At 44.2% G+C, this 17,581-nt stretch overlaps 1 protein-coding gene across 3 annotated transcripts in view; it reads left to right on the top strand.

Moving 5' to 3' along the window:
- Frmd4b (FERM domain containing 4B) overlaps positions 1-17,581 on the top strand; it is a 191,469-nt gene that overhangs the window by 135,631 nt on the left and 38,257 nt on the right. For all 3 annotated transcript variants that reach the window (XM_021190022.2, XM_021190025.2, XM_029534273.1), the window contains exons 8-10: positions 12,934-13,017; positions 14,198-14,263; positions 17,046-17,103. In XM_021190022.2, the coding sequence (XP_021045681.1) occupies positions 12,934-13,017; positions 14,198-14,263; positions 17,046-17,103 (208 nt within the window). The remainder of the gene's footprint in view (positions 1-12,933; positions 13,018-14,197; positions 14,264-17,045; positions 17,104-17,581) is intronic.

Here is a 17,581-nt window from a genome sequence, read left to right as displayed (position 1 = left end):
AAAACTGGGTGAGTTCATCTTGTGTAAGGGATTGTGTGTGGTGCGTTTTTGCCATTTTTAACTACCATTTCCCCCTAGGAACTGGTGAACGAATTTAGCTGAGCAGGTCTGGGGATGGGGCTCAGTTGGTAGAGCGCTGGCCTAGCGTCTGGGAAATCCTGGGCTCGACTCCTAAACTGCAGAAACTGGCTATGGTGGCCCACGCCTGTCATGTTAGGTGTAGGAGGACACCAGTGGTTCAAGGTCGTCCTAGCAAATAAAGGCCAGCCTGGGATATACAAGACTTTATCTAAGAAAGAGAAAGAGAAGGTGGGAGAAAAGGAAGGGTGTGGGGGTCAAGTCCAAAGGAAGGGGATAAGTTTACTACTGAAGGCCAAATTCCACAGATTACTGAAGGAATGGGAATTTATCTATTTCTTTACCTTGCAGGGTTGGGAGTCAAGCCCAGGGCCTCAAGCACACTACTACTGAGCCACAACCCCACCCATGACACAGGGATGTATGTGAGGGGCAGCATTCTGTCTGCCCAATAGGAAATAGGAGCCTACCCTTTAGTGTTTAACCCCCGGGCGTTATCCACACCTGCCTAGCAGTCAAGGAAACTGTGTTTCTAAGCAGTAACCAAGGTTCTTCCAATAAGCACATAATTTAGATAAGGTGCTAGTCCTAAACCCTGGGTCCAACTCAGATAAGTAGTTTTGTTAACCCCTGTTACAACTATCTGCCAGACATGAAAGTACACTTTTCTAACTTTTAGGGATTATTAAGTGTCTCCTGTTCTTCATGAGAGGTGGGAACCTGGAGGAGTTGTGTGGGGTTTTAGCTAAGTCAGAGAAGGGGCCCCTCAGCCAATCCTCTGCCAGACTATACCAAGGACTAGTAGGTATTAGTAATTAGGTCCATTCTCCAACAGTGCATCTTTGATTGTATGGGACACGGGGTTAAATAGAATCCCCAGCTGTAGAACTTTGCTCCATCCTTGGAGGCCTGCCTGCAAACCCTTCAGTTCATTTCTGATAAGTATTTGTACACTTGCAGTTAACAGGCCTCCTGTCTCAGGCTCCTAAGCTCTGGGTTTCTATGCATGGGTTCTCATGGTGAGCTCAACCAGGAAAATTGACTATCGGTTTTTTGTTTTGTTTTGTTTTGTTTTGTTTTTAATTCACATATACATGTTAATGTTAAAAGAGGTCCATTTCCAAGTTAGCTTTTAAAAAAGGATTTGTTTTTATTTATGTGCTATTTGTATTTACCCTTCTGTATGTTCATATATGAGTGCAGGTGTGTGCCCTCAGGATCCAGGAGTGGGGCACCAGATTCCCCTAGAGGTGAGATTGCAGATTGTGAGCCGCCTGACATGGGTGCTGGAAACTGACCTCTGGTCCTCTAGAAGAACAGAAATCCTTCTAAACCACTGAGCCATCTCACCAGCCCCTCAGGTTAATTTTGTAAGGAACATGAAGCTTCTGCCGACATTTCTCCATGGTCCTTGAATTTAAACGTGTACCTTTTTATGCACCTTGGTTCTGGGTGTTAAATGCTAAGGCACTGATAGATCAAGTAAAATGTGGGCGGGGCCCGGGCTTGGCTATGGTTCCTTTTCTATTTTATTGAGGGGCGAGGGTCTCATGTGTCCTGTGCTGGCTTCATCTGCTCCATCATTCTGCCCTTCTGGCTTCTGTGGGCCTCCATGCCTGACGTGTACAATGCTAACAACTGAATGATGGACTTGGAGCATGTTAGGCAAGCGCTCTACCAAATGAGCGACATGCCCAGCCCTGTTTTGTTTTCTCTCAACTGCCCTAGAAACCCAGGCTTTCCCCCACACCGAGCACAAACTGCAGTGATTGTTTTGTGCTAACAAGTGCAGTGCTGTTAATTGCAGACACTCCCTTCCATGCCCAGTCCGGCCAGTGGCAGGTGGCTGATCGCAACTGTGAGCAAGCTTGCAGTCTGCCACAAGCAGGTGCTCCCAGTTGCTGGGGGTGGCTTTCCCACACGTGTGCCTCAGCCCACGCAGAGGGTGGCTTTGGTTTTGCCAACCATGCGGCTTCCTCAAAAAACACTGGGGATGCCACATTCCAACAGGGCTTTCTGAGGTCAATGGAATAAAACATACGGCCCGGGGGAAATGAGCCAGGAGTGCACAGAGAAATTCATACTTGAATGATGGTTTTGGTGGAGGGTCAGAACAGCTTCCTTCAGGAATATAGAAGGGGAATGCTGGAAAGCCCAATGGGAGGACTCAGATTGAGTAATCAGATAAAATGTAAGAGTGTCCTTTTAAAACTCTTTTAAATCTAATTTTATTTATTTTAGTGTGTGTGTGTGTGTGTGTGTGTGTGTGTGTACATAGGTACAAACATGTCACAGTACACATGTTGAGGTCAGAGGACAGCTTCTGGGAGTTGTTTACCATATAGGCCTGGGCATGTAGCTCAGATCATCAGGCTTGGCAGCAAGCCTCTTTGCCCACTGAGCCATCTTGCTGACCTGCAAGTCCATTCTCTCGACTCCCCTGTAACCACAGAGCAAAGCCTGTTGGTGTAGTCCCTGAGAAGCAAGGAGTGTAGATCTCTGGGCTTTCTGTCTGACTGGGAGCTTGAGAAAGCAGTCCCTCATGACAGTTCCGGTCAAGTACTTCTTTGTAATCACATACCCATTGCCACCAGGGTCAGGAATGTCTAGCCTGGATGAGTGGATTTATTGCTAGTGAAAGGTGGAGACGTCCCCAGGAGGTCTCCTCACCTCCCAGCTGCTCTCAAGCCCTCTCTCTGCATTCAGAGGTTGATCCAGGTTCATATAAACAGTGCTGTCTGGACAGCCATAGGGAGGGGCCCTCTGCTCTGTAGCCAGCCCTAGCTGTCCCTGCAAGCAAACTGCATGGCTTCACTAGGTTCTAGGTCCCCAGGGACAGTCCCCAGGAGGGTGAACCGACAGTCACTCAGCCACTGTGGCGCACTCAGACATGAAATCCTGTTTGGTCCTAAATTCTGAACACGATCGGAATTAACCCTCTGGAATAATGGTCCTTTGCTGGATTCCCTTCTGGGCTGTGGCTCTGCCCTCTTGCTTTAGCTTCACCGCACTCCCATTATAAGTGCACTTGCTGGCCATGTTTGGTGGGACCTGTTGTAAATTATTTTACTGAGGAGTGTGTAAAAATGCACAAGCCATATGCAGCAAGAAGTAGAGACTGTGCATCCACAGAACCACAGCCTCCAGGACTCTCCCCTGTCATCACCATTGTGTCACACACCCTTCCCCACTCCATCCCCCATCTCCCTCCTCAAACCCCTCCTCCTCTCCCATCCCATGCCAATACAATGCCACATCTGTTCTCAGAGGCATTCACATGCTGTCTGGCTTCATTTTGCTTACTTTGAATCTTATATGGAATGGTTGGTTGGTTGGTTGGTTGGGGTTTTTTGTTTGTTGTTTTGTTTTTAAGACAGGGTCTCAATACATAGTCCAGACTGGCCTTGATCTTAGAATCCTCCTGTGGCAACCTCTGAAGTATAGGAATTACAAGAATTCACCACAGTACCAGGCCATGATGTTTATTTGCTTCATGTTAGTCAGATTCATCCATGTTATATGTAGCTCTAGTCTATTTTCTTTGCTATGTGCTACTCCATTACATGAATAAACTACAATTTTATTGAGCCTAGTTTTAGGAGATGCTGGGGGGAGGGGCTGTTTGTTTTGTTTTTTGAGACTGGATCTCATGCTCCTGGGGTCTCTGAGGACTCATGTAACTGGAGGTGACTTTGAACTTCTGACACTCCTTGCCTCTACCGCTGGCATGCTAGGACCACAGCTATGTGCACTCACTCCCACTTTATGCAACATTGACAATCAAACCCAGGGTTCATACATGCTAGGCATTGTACTACATTATACTTTCCGCCTATATTATTGCATATGTGTGTATGTATGTATGTATGTATGTATGTATGTATTTTCATGTATGTGTGTATTACTGTAAGCAATACTGGTGTAAACCTCACGCAAGTTTGTATGTTTCTAGGTATGCAAATTTCCAAAGGACCTTACTAATAATTGACCCTCATGAAAACCTGGATCAGAGGTCCCATTGAATTTTATCTAGGGATAATTTAGATGGAATCACGGTTTCAAAAGTCTGATTGTATGATGTCTACCTGGATCTCACTGAAGATGAATCTGCTTTTCCCAGAATTCTAAAGTTGTTGAATATTTTTCTTCTATCTGTTGGCCATTTGGATTCCTTCTTTGCTGCAGTTTGTTGAAGTTTTGACCTCATTTATCTGCCTGGCTGTCTGCCTCGTTCCTCCTTTGATTCTTCCGTGGGCTGTTGTTGTTGTTGTTGTTGTTGTTGTTGTTAGATGTCAAAGCTTGCTGTTCCTTGGTATTAGAGATGACTCTCTGGATGTATTCTAGCGTTAAGTAAAGTTTCTGTCGAAAACTGGAATCATGGGGGTTATGAAGAGCGTATGTTCTACCCAGCACATCAGATTTGAAACTGGCGAAAGGAGGCCTTTTTGATACAGAGAAGCAAGTCTGTGTTCTCTCCTGGGAATCTGTGTGTTCCTGGAGAAGGCCCTGATTCCGTGCTTACATAAATTACTTACACATCTCCTTCACCCTACACTACGTACAATTTATACTGATAATTAATTATCTTAAACTGGAAGCCAAGTTAAGCTGAGAAGAACACATGCACACACACACACATGCAGACTTCCAGTGAGACTTCAGATGAACAGTAGTAGCCTGCCACCATGTTTGATATGAAGGACAATTCTTGAGTGAAATTCTGATATTCTGCATAAAACTCTGCAGGATTGGACTTTTTTGTTTGCTCAGCTGCTTGTTTGTCTGTCCACACGATTGTCATGCAGCAGTCCTGCCTATCAAAAATTAGCTCTCTGGGATTGGGGAAATATCACTGATCACCTTTCCCAAGCGTCCAATCTCCCTTTCACACTATTAGAACTTCACACTGGGGCCCCACAAAATGAAAAGCACACATCTCAGGCACCCTTACCACTAGCACGCAGTTCAACACGGGCCAACTAGATTAATTGGGAATGGAGATGATTTCAGCTTCTGCCTACGGGAGAGAGTGGGCGCTTCTTCATTCTTTATTGCATGTGGTGATGCCTTGAATTGGGCCATGTGATGGGTGCCCCACACCTAAGGGATGGCAAGATTAAAGATTAAAATCCTCACCCCTTCATGTATGTCCAGGTCTGACTTTATGGAAAGAAATGTCAGCGAAGAGTGAGCAGTAGTTTCCACTCAGCCATGTGATCGGCATTGCCAAAAATACTATTTAATAAATATCACGACTTTCGTGGTCTCAGGTAATTCTGTCAAGTGTGAGTTAATGTGTTTGGTGTGTATGTACCTGCTTACACATGTGGTCACCCTCAATACCATTCCACAGGAAGGATCCACCTTGTGTAGAGACAGGGTCTCTCACAATAGGCAAGGTTGGCTGGCCGGGGAGCACCAGCTATCTGCTTGTCTCCACCTTCCTAGCACTGAGACTGTGACTGTGTACCACTGTGCCCAGCTTTATCATGTGGGTTCTGGGGATCAAACGTGGGTTCTCCTGTTTGCGCAGCGAGCATTTTACCAGCTGAGCTATTTCCCCAGCCTGGTGTGTTTTAAGCGTGTTTAAGGCTGCTCTACCAAGATGTGTTGTTTGGAATGCTAGGTGTAGCTAGTAAAGTTTCGTTTTGATAGTTTGAACTTAGGATGAACTTAGTTTGAACTTGGTCAAGGAAAGCTGTGCTATATTCACTCTTGCTATCTTTTGCTTGAGGGTCGGTCCCCTTTATTTACCGTCATGCCTCAGTGTCTCCTGCCAGTTTATCTTGCCATTTCAGGGTTAGATTTTTCTAGGAGTCCCGCTGTGTACCCTAGACTTTCCCTTAGCTCATGATCCTCCTGCTTCAACCTTCAAGTGCTGGGGTTACAGGTGCCACCCCCCCCAGCACCCACTTGAGTTTCTAGTACCTGTTTCCATGTGTCACTCACATTACAAAGTTCTATCTAAGATCTCCAATGTTTATAACTGGAAGGACATGAAAGATAGGCTTCAAAAAAGTAGTGGGATAGAGTTCTCAGAATTCTTTTCTTACCTACGATTTGTTATTTTTGAAGACCAGATCTAGTTGTATAGCCTAGGCTGGCCTGGCCTGGAAATGCTATGTAACTCAGGCTGGCCTCAAACTTGAGACCCTCCTCGGTTTCAGCCTTCCTAATGGCAGGATTACAGGCATGTGTCACCATGCTTGAAATCTGTGATGGCATCCTCTTTTGCTTCCCCTTCCTCCTCCTCTCCTTCCTTCTACCCTCCTTCCTCCTCCTCCCCTTCCTCCTCCTCCCCTTCCTCCTCCTGCCCTTCTCCCTCCTCCCCTTCCTCCTCCCCCTTCCTGCTCCTCTTTATTCTCCTCCTGTTTGCTTCATCTTTAAAATTTCTTTTGTTGTTGTTTCATTTCATTTTGTTTTGAGGCAGCATCTTTTGTAGCCCAGACTGGCCTTGAACTCACTCTGTACCAAACTCCGGATCCTCCTATTAGGTCCCAAGTCCTCAGATTAAAGGCAAGCACCACAAACCCACCCTGCTGGGAGAGGAGTTGTATTCTAGTGAACACCAGGGCACACACACACTACCGCTTTGTACCTGACAACCTCAGATTTTGGGGGGATGCTCTAATTCAGGGCTTCTTAACCTTAGCTCTACAAACAGTGGAGTGAGAGAGTTCTTCGCAGTTGGGAGCTGTACTGTGCCTTGTAGAACAATATTCTGCCCTCTTTCCAAAACACACCAATAACAGCTCCTTCCTTAATTGTGACTATTAAGGAGGCTTCGGCGCATTTGTCTTCCTTCCCAAACTGAAAAAATAGCTGGGTGTGGTGCATGTGCCTGTAATACCAACACTCGGGATGCAGGGGCAGGTGGATCTCTGAGTTCAAGTCCAGCCTGGTGGAAAGAAGAGGGGGGGAGGGAGACAGGGGGAGAGGGGGAGTGGGGGAGAGGAGAAAAGGAGAGGGGGAGAGAGAGAGGAAAGAAGAAGAAAGAAAGAAAGAAAGAAAGAAAGAAAGAAAGAAAGAAAGAAAGAAAGAAAGAAGGAAGGAAGGAAGGAAGGAAGGAAGGAAGGAAGGAAGGAAGGAAGGAAGGAAGGAAGGAAGACAAGCCACCAACTTAAAGGAGTTCTCTTTCTTCTTTTTGCTCTTTGTAGACTTTTTTGTTGTTGTTGTTGGTTTTTTGAGACAGGGTTTCTCTGTGTAGCCCTGGAACTCACTCTGTAGACCAGGCTGGCCTCGAACCCGGAAATCCGCCTGCCTTTTTTTTTTTTTTTTTTTTTTTAAAGAGTTTAAACTTAAAGGAAAATTGAGCAGTGAATGCAGACTTCCTCTCTAGCTCGTCTCCTTCCCATCCATGACATCTCCTAATAGCAATCTCTTGCAGACCTGTGGTACGTTTGTGATAAAAGTCCACAGACAACCGTTGTGTAGTTCTACAGGTCCTAGCACACGCACAGGGCCACCTATGCTCCTTTACAACACGTATAAATAAAACCACTGCTGCACTCGCCCCATCCTCCACCCCGTGACCCATCGCTGCTTTGCTACTGAAGCAGAGTAGTATATTGGTGCCCACGAGGAACTGGTTCCCTTTCTGCTAAAATCTGCAGATGCTCCAGTCCCTTGTATAAACGAGTCTAGTGTTTGCCTGTAACCCACACACAGTCCTGTTTACTTTGAATCACCTGTACATGAATTATGCTTACCACAATGAAAATGTCATGTAGGTCACAGCTACCGTATTGTTTATACCATAATGACCAGGAGAAGTCAGCCTGTGTTTGGCACAGACTCAGGATTTCATAGTTTCAATCCATAGCTGGTTGAGTCCACGAGTGCAAAGCCCCTGCATATGATCTTCTCATTGTTGGCTCCTCTTCTTTAAAAAGTATATGATATTTTTATGTATGTGCTCATCTGTGTGTTTGTGTGGGCTGTGCACATATGAATGCTGGTGTTTAAGTTCAGAGGAGTGTGTTTGATGCCCTGCAGCTGGAGTTATAGGTGGTTGTGAATCACCCAAGATGGAGGCCGGGACTCAAACTCAGTTCCTCTGTAAGAGCAGTGTATATTCTTCATGGGTGAACCATCTCTCCAACTCTACTGGCTTCTCTTTAAACTGGAACTCCTTGAAATAATTCCTACTCTGCTTTCCTATTAATGTGTCTGTATTAGTTGACACCCCCACCCCCAGTGATTGATTAGTACAGAAGAAAGCTCTTTCAAAAAAAAAAAAAACCCTATTTGTTTTATGTATATGAGTGCTCTATATACACCTGCATGCCACATCAGATTGCATAACAGATGGTTATGAGCCACCATGTGGTTGCTGGGAATTGAATTCAGGACCTCTGGAAGAGCAGTCAGTGCTCTTAACCACTGAGCCATCTCTCCAGCCCCAGAAGAAGACACTTAAAGAGTGAATATTCATTGCTTAGCAGGATAGCTCATGACTAACCTTTAGAAATTTATTGATTTATTCAGCCAGCATTTCTAGGCAACACCACCTTTTACAACAAAGGAGGACAGCATAAACATCACACTTTATGATGGGGAGAGGTTCTTCTGGCTGTCTAGAATAGAAATCATTCTTGAGAGATCTTGGCATGAATGACAACTCCGAGACCAAAATTCATGTACGAAAATTCCACCAGACGGTACTTATCATTTGAAACACATAGCTATTTCTCTGTTTGGGTGCCAGACATAGAATGCGCTTGAGTTGGCAGCCATGGTGTGCACTGATGAGCTCAGTGTTTAAGATGCTTGCTTCTGAGTGGGACATAGGACCAAAGTGTCAGAGCTACAAGTATCCATTAGTGCGTACTCTCATCTGAGAGTTTATTGGATAGAATAGTGGATACAATGCCTCCCTTTCTTTCCCCCCGACTCTTTTCTCCTTGTCTTGACTGCATTTTTATAACTTGTTTGAAGTTTTCTCTCATTTATTTTATGTATATGAGTGTGTGTGTGTGCAGGTGCGTGTGTGTGTGTGTGTGTATCACATGTGTGTGGTGCCTACTGCCTTCAGAATTCAGAAAAGGGTCTCTGGAACTGGAGATTCCCTGGAACTAGAATTGCAGATGGTTGCGAGCCTCCATGTGGGTGCTCCCAAGTCTGCTACAAGAACAAGTGTTCACCGAGCCATCTCTCCAACACTAATCATTTTTATAACTTAAAAGTCAATAAGTACATCGTATGGAAGTTCTTCACATTAAGCATAAATGTTACACTTATTGCAACTGAATGGGTAAATGGATGAGAAATAACAACTTCCAGTCTATTGAAGTCTCATTGTCACAAAATTAACTGTAAAACAAAGAGATTCTAGGTGTTGACCTGGGAACGTGGGTTCTTGAAACATGCCTTGTGATTCACCTGCATCTGAAATACAGTAGTATGTATGGGTTGTTGGTGTTGAGCAACTGCCAAAAGCTCTGTCCTAGCCCTGTATGGTGGCTCCTGCCTGGCACTACAGTATTAGAGAGTCAGAAACCGGAGGATCATGAATTTGAGGCCAGCCTGGGCTACATAGCAAGACCCTGGTCTCAAAAATCAACAGAAGGGAGTGCGGTGGGGATGGGAGAATTGAAGCACAGAGCATGAAATTATTAAGAAAATAAATAATAATCCTAAGAGTTGACAGCTGACCTTTAATATGAATAAAAATGGACTATAGTATATTTTGATTTTTCTGGAAGTGCAAACCAGTTTTCCGAGATTGTCAGTTTGATTAAGTGCTACTGCTCCGATTCCAAGTGAGTAGACAGAGTGTTTTTATGTAGGAACAGGAGCCAGGAGACTTTTCACTTCCTGCAGTGATTAAGAGAGCTGAGTCGGGCTGGTGAGATGGTTCAGTGGGTAAGAGCACCCGACTGCTCTTCCGAAGGTCCAGAGTTCAAATCCCAGCAACCACATGGTGGCTCATAACCATCTGTAACAAGATCTGACGCCCTCTTCTGGAGTATCTGAAGACAGCTACAGTGTACTTACATATAATAAATAAATAAATCTTTAAAAAAAAAAAAAAAAAGAGAGCTGAGTCTTTCACCTTTAAGTCGGCCCCCAATGCTCCTCTTAGGAAAACACACTGAGTGTACGTGGAGCCCACCTCAAGATCATCAGCATAAATATCGGGTGATAAAATGATTTACATAGATATTGCTGTCGTTCTTCTGTAGTTTCCCCTACCATCCTTCAAATGCAGTTGGCTCACCCAACCATCTTTGGAAAATTCATCTCTGTAGAAATCTCTAGAATAGACAAAACCAGAAATCAAAGAAGCCTTCTTTCTTTCTTTCTTTCTTTCTTTCTTTCTTTCTTTCTTTCTTTCTTTCTTTCATATAATTAGTTTTTAATTAATTTATTTATTTTATGTATATGAGTACATTGTTGCTATCTTCAGACACACCAGAAGAGGGTATCAGATTCCATTGCAGATGGTAGTGAGCCACCAGGTGGTTGCTGGGAATTGAATTCAGGACCTCTGGAAGAGCAGTCAGTGCTCTTAACCGCTGAGCCCATCTCTCCGGCCCGCCATATAATTATTTTTAATTTTATGTGCACTGGTGTTTCATCTCCCTGTGTGAGGGTGTCTGATCCTCTGGAACTGGAGTTATAGACAATTGTGAGCTGCTGTGTGGGTGCTGAGACCTTAACCCAGGTTCTCTGGAAGAGCAGCCAGTGTTCTTAACCACTGATCCATCTCTGCAGGCCCAAGGAGAAGCTTTTCAACTAGGTAACAGGAGTGAGCAATATCTAATACAAACTGGTACGTGTGGGCCACACGGATGGAGGATAGGTGTGGGCCACACAGGTGGAGCCCATGCTTTGGTCCCTAGTTGGTTGTTGTTTCTCCTCTTTTCTTTCTCTTTTGAATCCCTGCCAAAATATGGATGTTCCCTTGGTCTATGGGGTCTAGATGAATGGTGTGAAAGGAAATTCACTCTGGACCCAATGTATGGTCCTCCACAAGGAGGTTTGTGTGTTTCAGTATTATGGGAAGTGTGGTGGTTTTTAATGAGCTATGTGTGCCCCGTAGTCCAGGCATTTGAGTACTGGGTTTCTAGTTGGTGGCTGTTGGAAGAGGCTTAGAAGATGTGGCCTTGACAGAGGAAGTATGCCACTGTGGGAGAGCACTGAGGTTTCAAAAGACTCTTGTCATCTTCAGTTCACTCCTTGCTTCCTACATTCAATCCAGATGTGAGCACTCTCTCTGCTTCTGCTTCAGCTGCCACATCTGGAGCTTGCTACCATGCTTCTCCGCCATCACGGTGATGAACTCTTACATCTCTGGAACTGTGAGCTCAAAGTAAACCTCTCCATCTATAAGTTGCCTTGTTGCCTTTGCATCTCCCGGAAGGGTGCATATTAGTTACTTACTTCATTGCTGTGACTAAAAACCAGTCAAGAAGTAACTTAAGGAAGGATCATTTTATTTTGGCTCACAGTTTGAGGGTGCAGTCCATCATAGCAGGGAAGGCATGGCAGTGAAGTCGAGACAGCAGGAGCGTGCAATAGCTAAATACATTGTATCTGTAGTCAGCAAGCAAAGACAGGTGAATGATGGCAGTCAGCTGGCTTTTCCCTCTTCATCAGCCCATAACCTCAGCCCATGGGATGGCACCACCCACATTCAGAGTGGACTTTTGCTCCTCATTTAAACCTTCCAGGAAACAGCCTGATATGCAACCCCAGATGTGTGTTTTTCTGGTGTTTCTAAAGCTCCTCATGTTGACAAACCAAGTCAGCCATCAGAAGGTATAAGGGGTTGTGCCTTTGCAGAGTTGAGAATGCTCAGCATTCTAAGGCCAGCACCTTGGGAGGAAAGCTGCGAGTCAGGGTTAGAGCACAGTGGTTAAGAACCCGGCCTTAGGAGCCAAGTGGACTGACTTCAAATGCACTTCTCCTCAACACAGTGGCCATGAACAGTTAGCAACAGAGCCAGCATCTCTGAACCTCACAGCTTTGCCAGAAAAACATGGAGCATAATGATGCCTCCTGCATGAGAAGAGTGGCACCCAGCCTACCACCAGGACAGTAATGCCCCTAAATGCACTGCTAAGTGCCTAGTGTTTTCGACAAAGTGTAGCTAATAGGAAGAGAGGAAGATGTGGCCATTGGGGAGAGGGAGGGTAAGCATGACTCTGTGTAGAGAACACCAGGGTTCTTGGGATTGTGATCCACCTTTTCAAGTCTACTTCCTAGGAGCTAATAGACCTCCTAGAATCATGGTTTCTCCTCCTTGAATACTCGAGATAGCTAGAGAAACGTTTCTCTCATATAGCACACGACCAGATCTCACTAGCTCGTATTACATGTTCCCCACAAAGACCACATATATTCCCTCCCTCATATATTCCAGAGATTTCTACAGCGATTAACTTTGCAAAGCCGGTTTATTGTCCTTCAGGGGATGATAGGGTCAGGAATGACAGCAGTGTCTTTGTAAACCTTTTTATCGTGGGATGTCTATATTGAAGAACTTGTAGACCGTCTGTGAGTGGTCCTGTGGAGGTCGGTGCTCCAACACACTGAATGTTAGGAGCTCCTGGAGGTGATCGGAATGATGCTACCAGAGTGTGGAGACATGTATAGTAGAATGTGATTATACCGTGTAAAAGTAAAATATGAAAAATGTCTTCAGTCCCATTCATCTTACGTAATGAACTCGATGCTCACAGAAAGGATTGGAGACTCCAAAGTATATGATGCAGTTGTCTCATTGTAGGGCCGTCTCTAGTAACAGAGACTTAGGTCCTACAATAACCATTCAGGTTTCTTCATCCAAAAGCCTGATTGGATGTCTCTTCAGGTGACAGCCTGATACTAATACACTGGGTTTCTTTCCAGCGATGAGAATGCCAGGAAAGACTTGAAGACACTGCCAGTATTTCCAACCAAAACCCTTCAGGAACATCCGTCGCTCGCTTACTGGTAAGCCAAGACAGCCCCGTGCTGAGGTCAGGGCCTCCTCCGAGCACTGAGTACTAGCAGATGAAAGCGAATTTCTTTGTTTTTTGTTTTTTGTTTTTTTTCCTTTTAAATTACTTGTAAACATACTTTCCGTGGTTTCAGTCTCCAAAGCTTGAAAATGGCCTTCTTTTGCACACACAGAAAAATTATGAAATAAAGATGATAAAACATCCCATTCTGATAACTTTAAATATGAAAGCTGGGATGGTGAAATTAGATACAGAGCCTACACTGCATTCAGACGCTGGAAACTTCTGAACAAATCATTGTTAAATGAAAGTCTCTTTAAAAAAAAGGGGGGGGGGGGGGGGGGGGGGTGGAGTGGGGTGGGCTGGGAGGTGATTGATCTCAGAGTGTTGCCTGTAGTCTCACGGCTACACCCGGAGTGTGACTGAAGAGTTAGCTGAAGTGTAGGGTAGAGCAGGGTCTGAAGAAAGGCTGAAATTTCCAAGTCTTTCCCCTTCCAGGATAAGATCAGAGGCTTTTCTCTACAGCACAATGTCCAAAATGGTAATAAGAGTATTTCAGATGGGATTCAGACTCAGATACTTAAGAAAAAACCAAACAGTCTCATCCCAGGCCTCCTGGTACCGTGTCTGTAACTCAGGGTGACCTTGAACTTCTGGCTTCTCTGCCTTTGTCTTCCAAGTGTTGGGATTACAGGCGAGGGCCACTATGCCTGGTTTATGTGGTACCAGGGATTGAACCCTGGGTTTTGTGCGTGAAGCATTCTACCAACTGGGCTACATCTCTTTCTAAATCAACAGGAGAATAGGTCTTAGGCTCAAAATTACCTCAACAATGACCTCCAACTAGTATTTAATATTTGTACTTTGCATCTAGTCTGATGGATCTAGAATATTAGTCTTCCATTTGAGAACTTCAACATGTTTCCTTTCCTAGTTAACAACACTTTAAAATATGAATGCAGATCATTTACTTATATGAAAGTTAGAGGTCCTAATGGGAGTAGTCACATGCTGACAATGGGGTGGGGTCGGACAGAAACAGCAGAGGAGGCCGCTTTGCCTCCCAAGTGAGGATGTTCCTCTCAGGTTTCCAGTGGCTGCCCGAGAAGATAGAAATGGAATCTAGATATCAGAAAGACACATGTCACCGTGCTTATCTCCCTCTTTTGCAGTGAGGACAGAGTGATTGAGCATTATTTGAAAATCAAAGGTCTCACTCGGGGTCAAGCTGTGGTCCAGTAAGTATCGTTTTTTCTTCTTGTCTAAATAGAGTTTTAAAGAAAACATCACTGTGATTCCATTAAGTGGGCGTTACCAGTTCAGGTGCTCTCCGGTGTGGGGCAGGTAACAGAGAAGGAAGTGTTGGACACTTAGGAAATGGTGAGGATGATTCTGGGCATGGATAAGGTGACTTAGCTTTGAGTTCAGGAATGGCGGTGCCAAACCTTCCAGCATTTTCAGAGAGAAGAGGGAAATTCAGTTTGTGTCTCTACTTTGGATGGAACTCACAATACATTTGCTGTTGGAGCCCTGTTTCCTCTTACTACCAAGAACAGATCATAGTTGAGAGAGATGGATGATAGTTGAGATAGATAGATAGATAGATAGATAGATAGATAGATAGATAGATAGATAGATAGATAGATGGATAGATGGATAGATAGGTAGATATTTTAGTTAGGGTTTCTACTGCTGTACAAAACACCATGACCAAAGGGATTTGGGGAGGAAAGGGTTTATTCAGCTTACACTTCCACATTAGTGTCCATCACCAAAGGAAATCAGGACAGAAACTCAAGCAGGGCAGGAACCTGAAGGCAGGAGCTGATGCAGAGGCCATGGAGGGCTGCTGCTTAGTAGCTTGTTCTCCATGACCTGCACAGCCTGCTTTCCTATAGAACCCAGGATTACCAGCCCAGGATTACTACCACCCACAATGGGCTGGACCCTCCCACATTCAGTCACTAAGAAAATGCCCTACAGGATTGCTGATCTTATGGATATATTTTCTTAATTGAGGTTCTCCCTTCTCTCAGATGACTTTTGCTTATGTGAAACTGACATAAAACTATCCAATACAGACATATAGATGATAGATTGATGATAGATAGATAGATAGATAGATAGATAGATAGATAGATAGATAGAATAGATAGATAGATAGATAGATAGATAGATAGATAGATAGATAGATAGATAGATGGATGGAATAGATAGATAGATAGATGGAATAGATAGATAGATAGATAGATAGATAGATAGATAGATAGATAGATAGATAGATAGATAGTCTCATGTACACAGGCTGACCCTGAACTCACTAAGTAGCTAAGGATAGCTTTGAATCCCAGGCTCTACCTGCCTCTTAGCTGCTGGGAATCTAAGTGCCACTACACCCATTGTCTGCCACAGTATAGAGGTACCATTGATTTATTAAACACTCTTCCCTTGATACAGTAACTTCTAAGTTTTTGAAAGTTATGAAGACCAACAATCTGTAATAGTTCAAGGCTGTTCTAGAAGCCAGAAAGTAACTCCCGAGGGCTGTAACTTTATGAGAAAGAGTATGAACGACATAGGTCATATGTGAGAAGTGAGACAAGGAGCCGGGTTGCCTGTCCCCTGGTGAGGACACAGTCTTCTTCACCAGTCTCATTTCTGTGACACACTGTGATGCTCAGGGCAGAAGGTAGAAGCCAGCAGTTCTAAGGTTGATCTCTTGACATTCCCGCTCACTGTACGTGCTCCAGGACTGTGGGGTAGAGGACAGTGCCAGCGATGGAGCAAGGATGGAAAGATAATCTCCCTGAAGGCAGGTGTGCACGTTAGGCAGGGTCCTGACTTGAAAGAATCCTGTTGACCTCTCCTGGTCCTTGTTGCATGGTTACAACCACTGACTGTTTGTCTGCGGGGTTCAAGTCCCCGCTTCAAGCTTGTGCATCTGTATCACTGCTTGATGTGGGCCCATTCTAATTGGAAATGAGCGTGATCAAAATATATTGTATTAAAGTTTCAAATAATAAATAAAAACCTTATTTTATCTTGAGGAGGAAAAGTCCCCTCAAGCTAAATAGGGATTTCATTTCCCAGGTGACGAAGAATTCTCACTCAGTTCAGCCCACTCTTTAAAGGTACACAGTGCCTTCTTGAACAAAAATAGAAGCAGTGACATGTGCCACCATACCTAGCTCAAAAGTTGATCCTACTGTTTGTATCTTAAGTGTTTGCATTTTTAAAAAAAATATTTGAAATGTGGGGTTGGGGAGATTGCTCAACAGTTAGCAGAGCTGGCTGCTCTTTCAGAGGTCCCAAGTTCAATTCCCAGCACCTACACAGAAGCTCACAGCCTTTCATAATTGTCCTGTAGATTCTGATGACCACTTCTGGTGTGCAGATGTGCATGCATACAAAATACCATACACATAACATGCATAAATAGGCTACGTATAGTGGCACATGGTTTTGATCACAGCACTCTGACTCCTTGGTTAACCTGGTCTACAGAGCAAGGATGTTCAGGAAAGCCAGGGCTATACAAAGAAGAAACCCTGTCACCCTGTCTGACAGAGAGAGAGAGAGAGAGAGAGAGAGAGAGAGAGACAGACAGACAGACAGACAGACAGACAGACAGACAGACAGAGACAGAGACAGAGACAGGCAGAGAGACAGAGAGACAGAGAGACAGAGAGAATGAGAGAATAGATAGATAGATAGATAGATAGATAGATAGATAGATTGATTGATTGATTGATTGATTTAAAGTTTGCAGTGTTAATGCAATCTATTTGTAAGTTGTATAGCCATTCACTGTATGTGTTTTGGTAGAACGCCCCTGACTGTTGCATAAGGTACAAACCACATTACTCTACACAGGGGTTAGTACTCTCTGTTTGCTTGAGTCTAGGAGCTTAGTCACGGGTAAAGGAGGGAAGCAGAAGCAGATTGTGTTTCCTGAAATCAGTTTTTCCCAAAGGGCCCTCTTACTGTTTTGATGGGCTTACAATATGTTCATTTCTTTAGGTATATGAAAATAGTAGAAGCCCTTCCAACCTATGGAGTCCATTACTATGCAGTGAAGGTAAGCACTTCTCAGATTCGAGAGTTTCCCATGATGCCCACCAAGTAGTGCTAGTCACTGAACAGCATCTAAATGTGTGTGTCAACTGTGTCTAGAATTTGCAATGTTTTAAATTATCTTTTAAAATATTTATTTATCATATTTATATGTATGAGTTTGCCTGCATATATGTCTGTGTACTACATGCATACAGTGCCCACAGAAGCCAGAAGAGGGCATCAGATTCCCAGGAATTTAAGTATCAGATGGTTGAAAGCCACCATGTGGGTGCTAGGAACTGAACTCTGGTCCTGTGGAAGACCAGCCAGTTCTCTGAACTACTGAGCCATCCTTCCAGCCCCAAAATTTCAGCATTTGAAGTAGAATTGTTTTCTTAAATGTTTTAAGTCTATTACTGTTTGCGGCAAATTATAAAACAAATCATTTTTGCAAAATGCTACATTCAGGTGCTTTCCCAGACATAGTCATTCTTAGCTCA

The sequence above is a fragment of the Mus pahari genome, chromosome 2 (genome assembly GCF_900095145.1).
Source record: "Mus pahari chromosome 2, PAHARI_EIJ_v1.1, whole genome shotgun sequence".
In the NCBI taxonomy this organism is placed as follows: Eukaryota; Metazoa; Chordata; class Mammalia; order Rodentia; family Muridae; genus Mus; species Mus pahari.
This window is presented reverse-complemented; position numbering and strand designations above follow the sequence as displayed.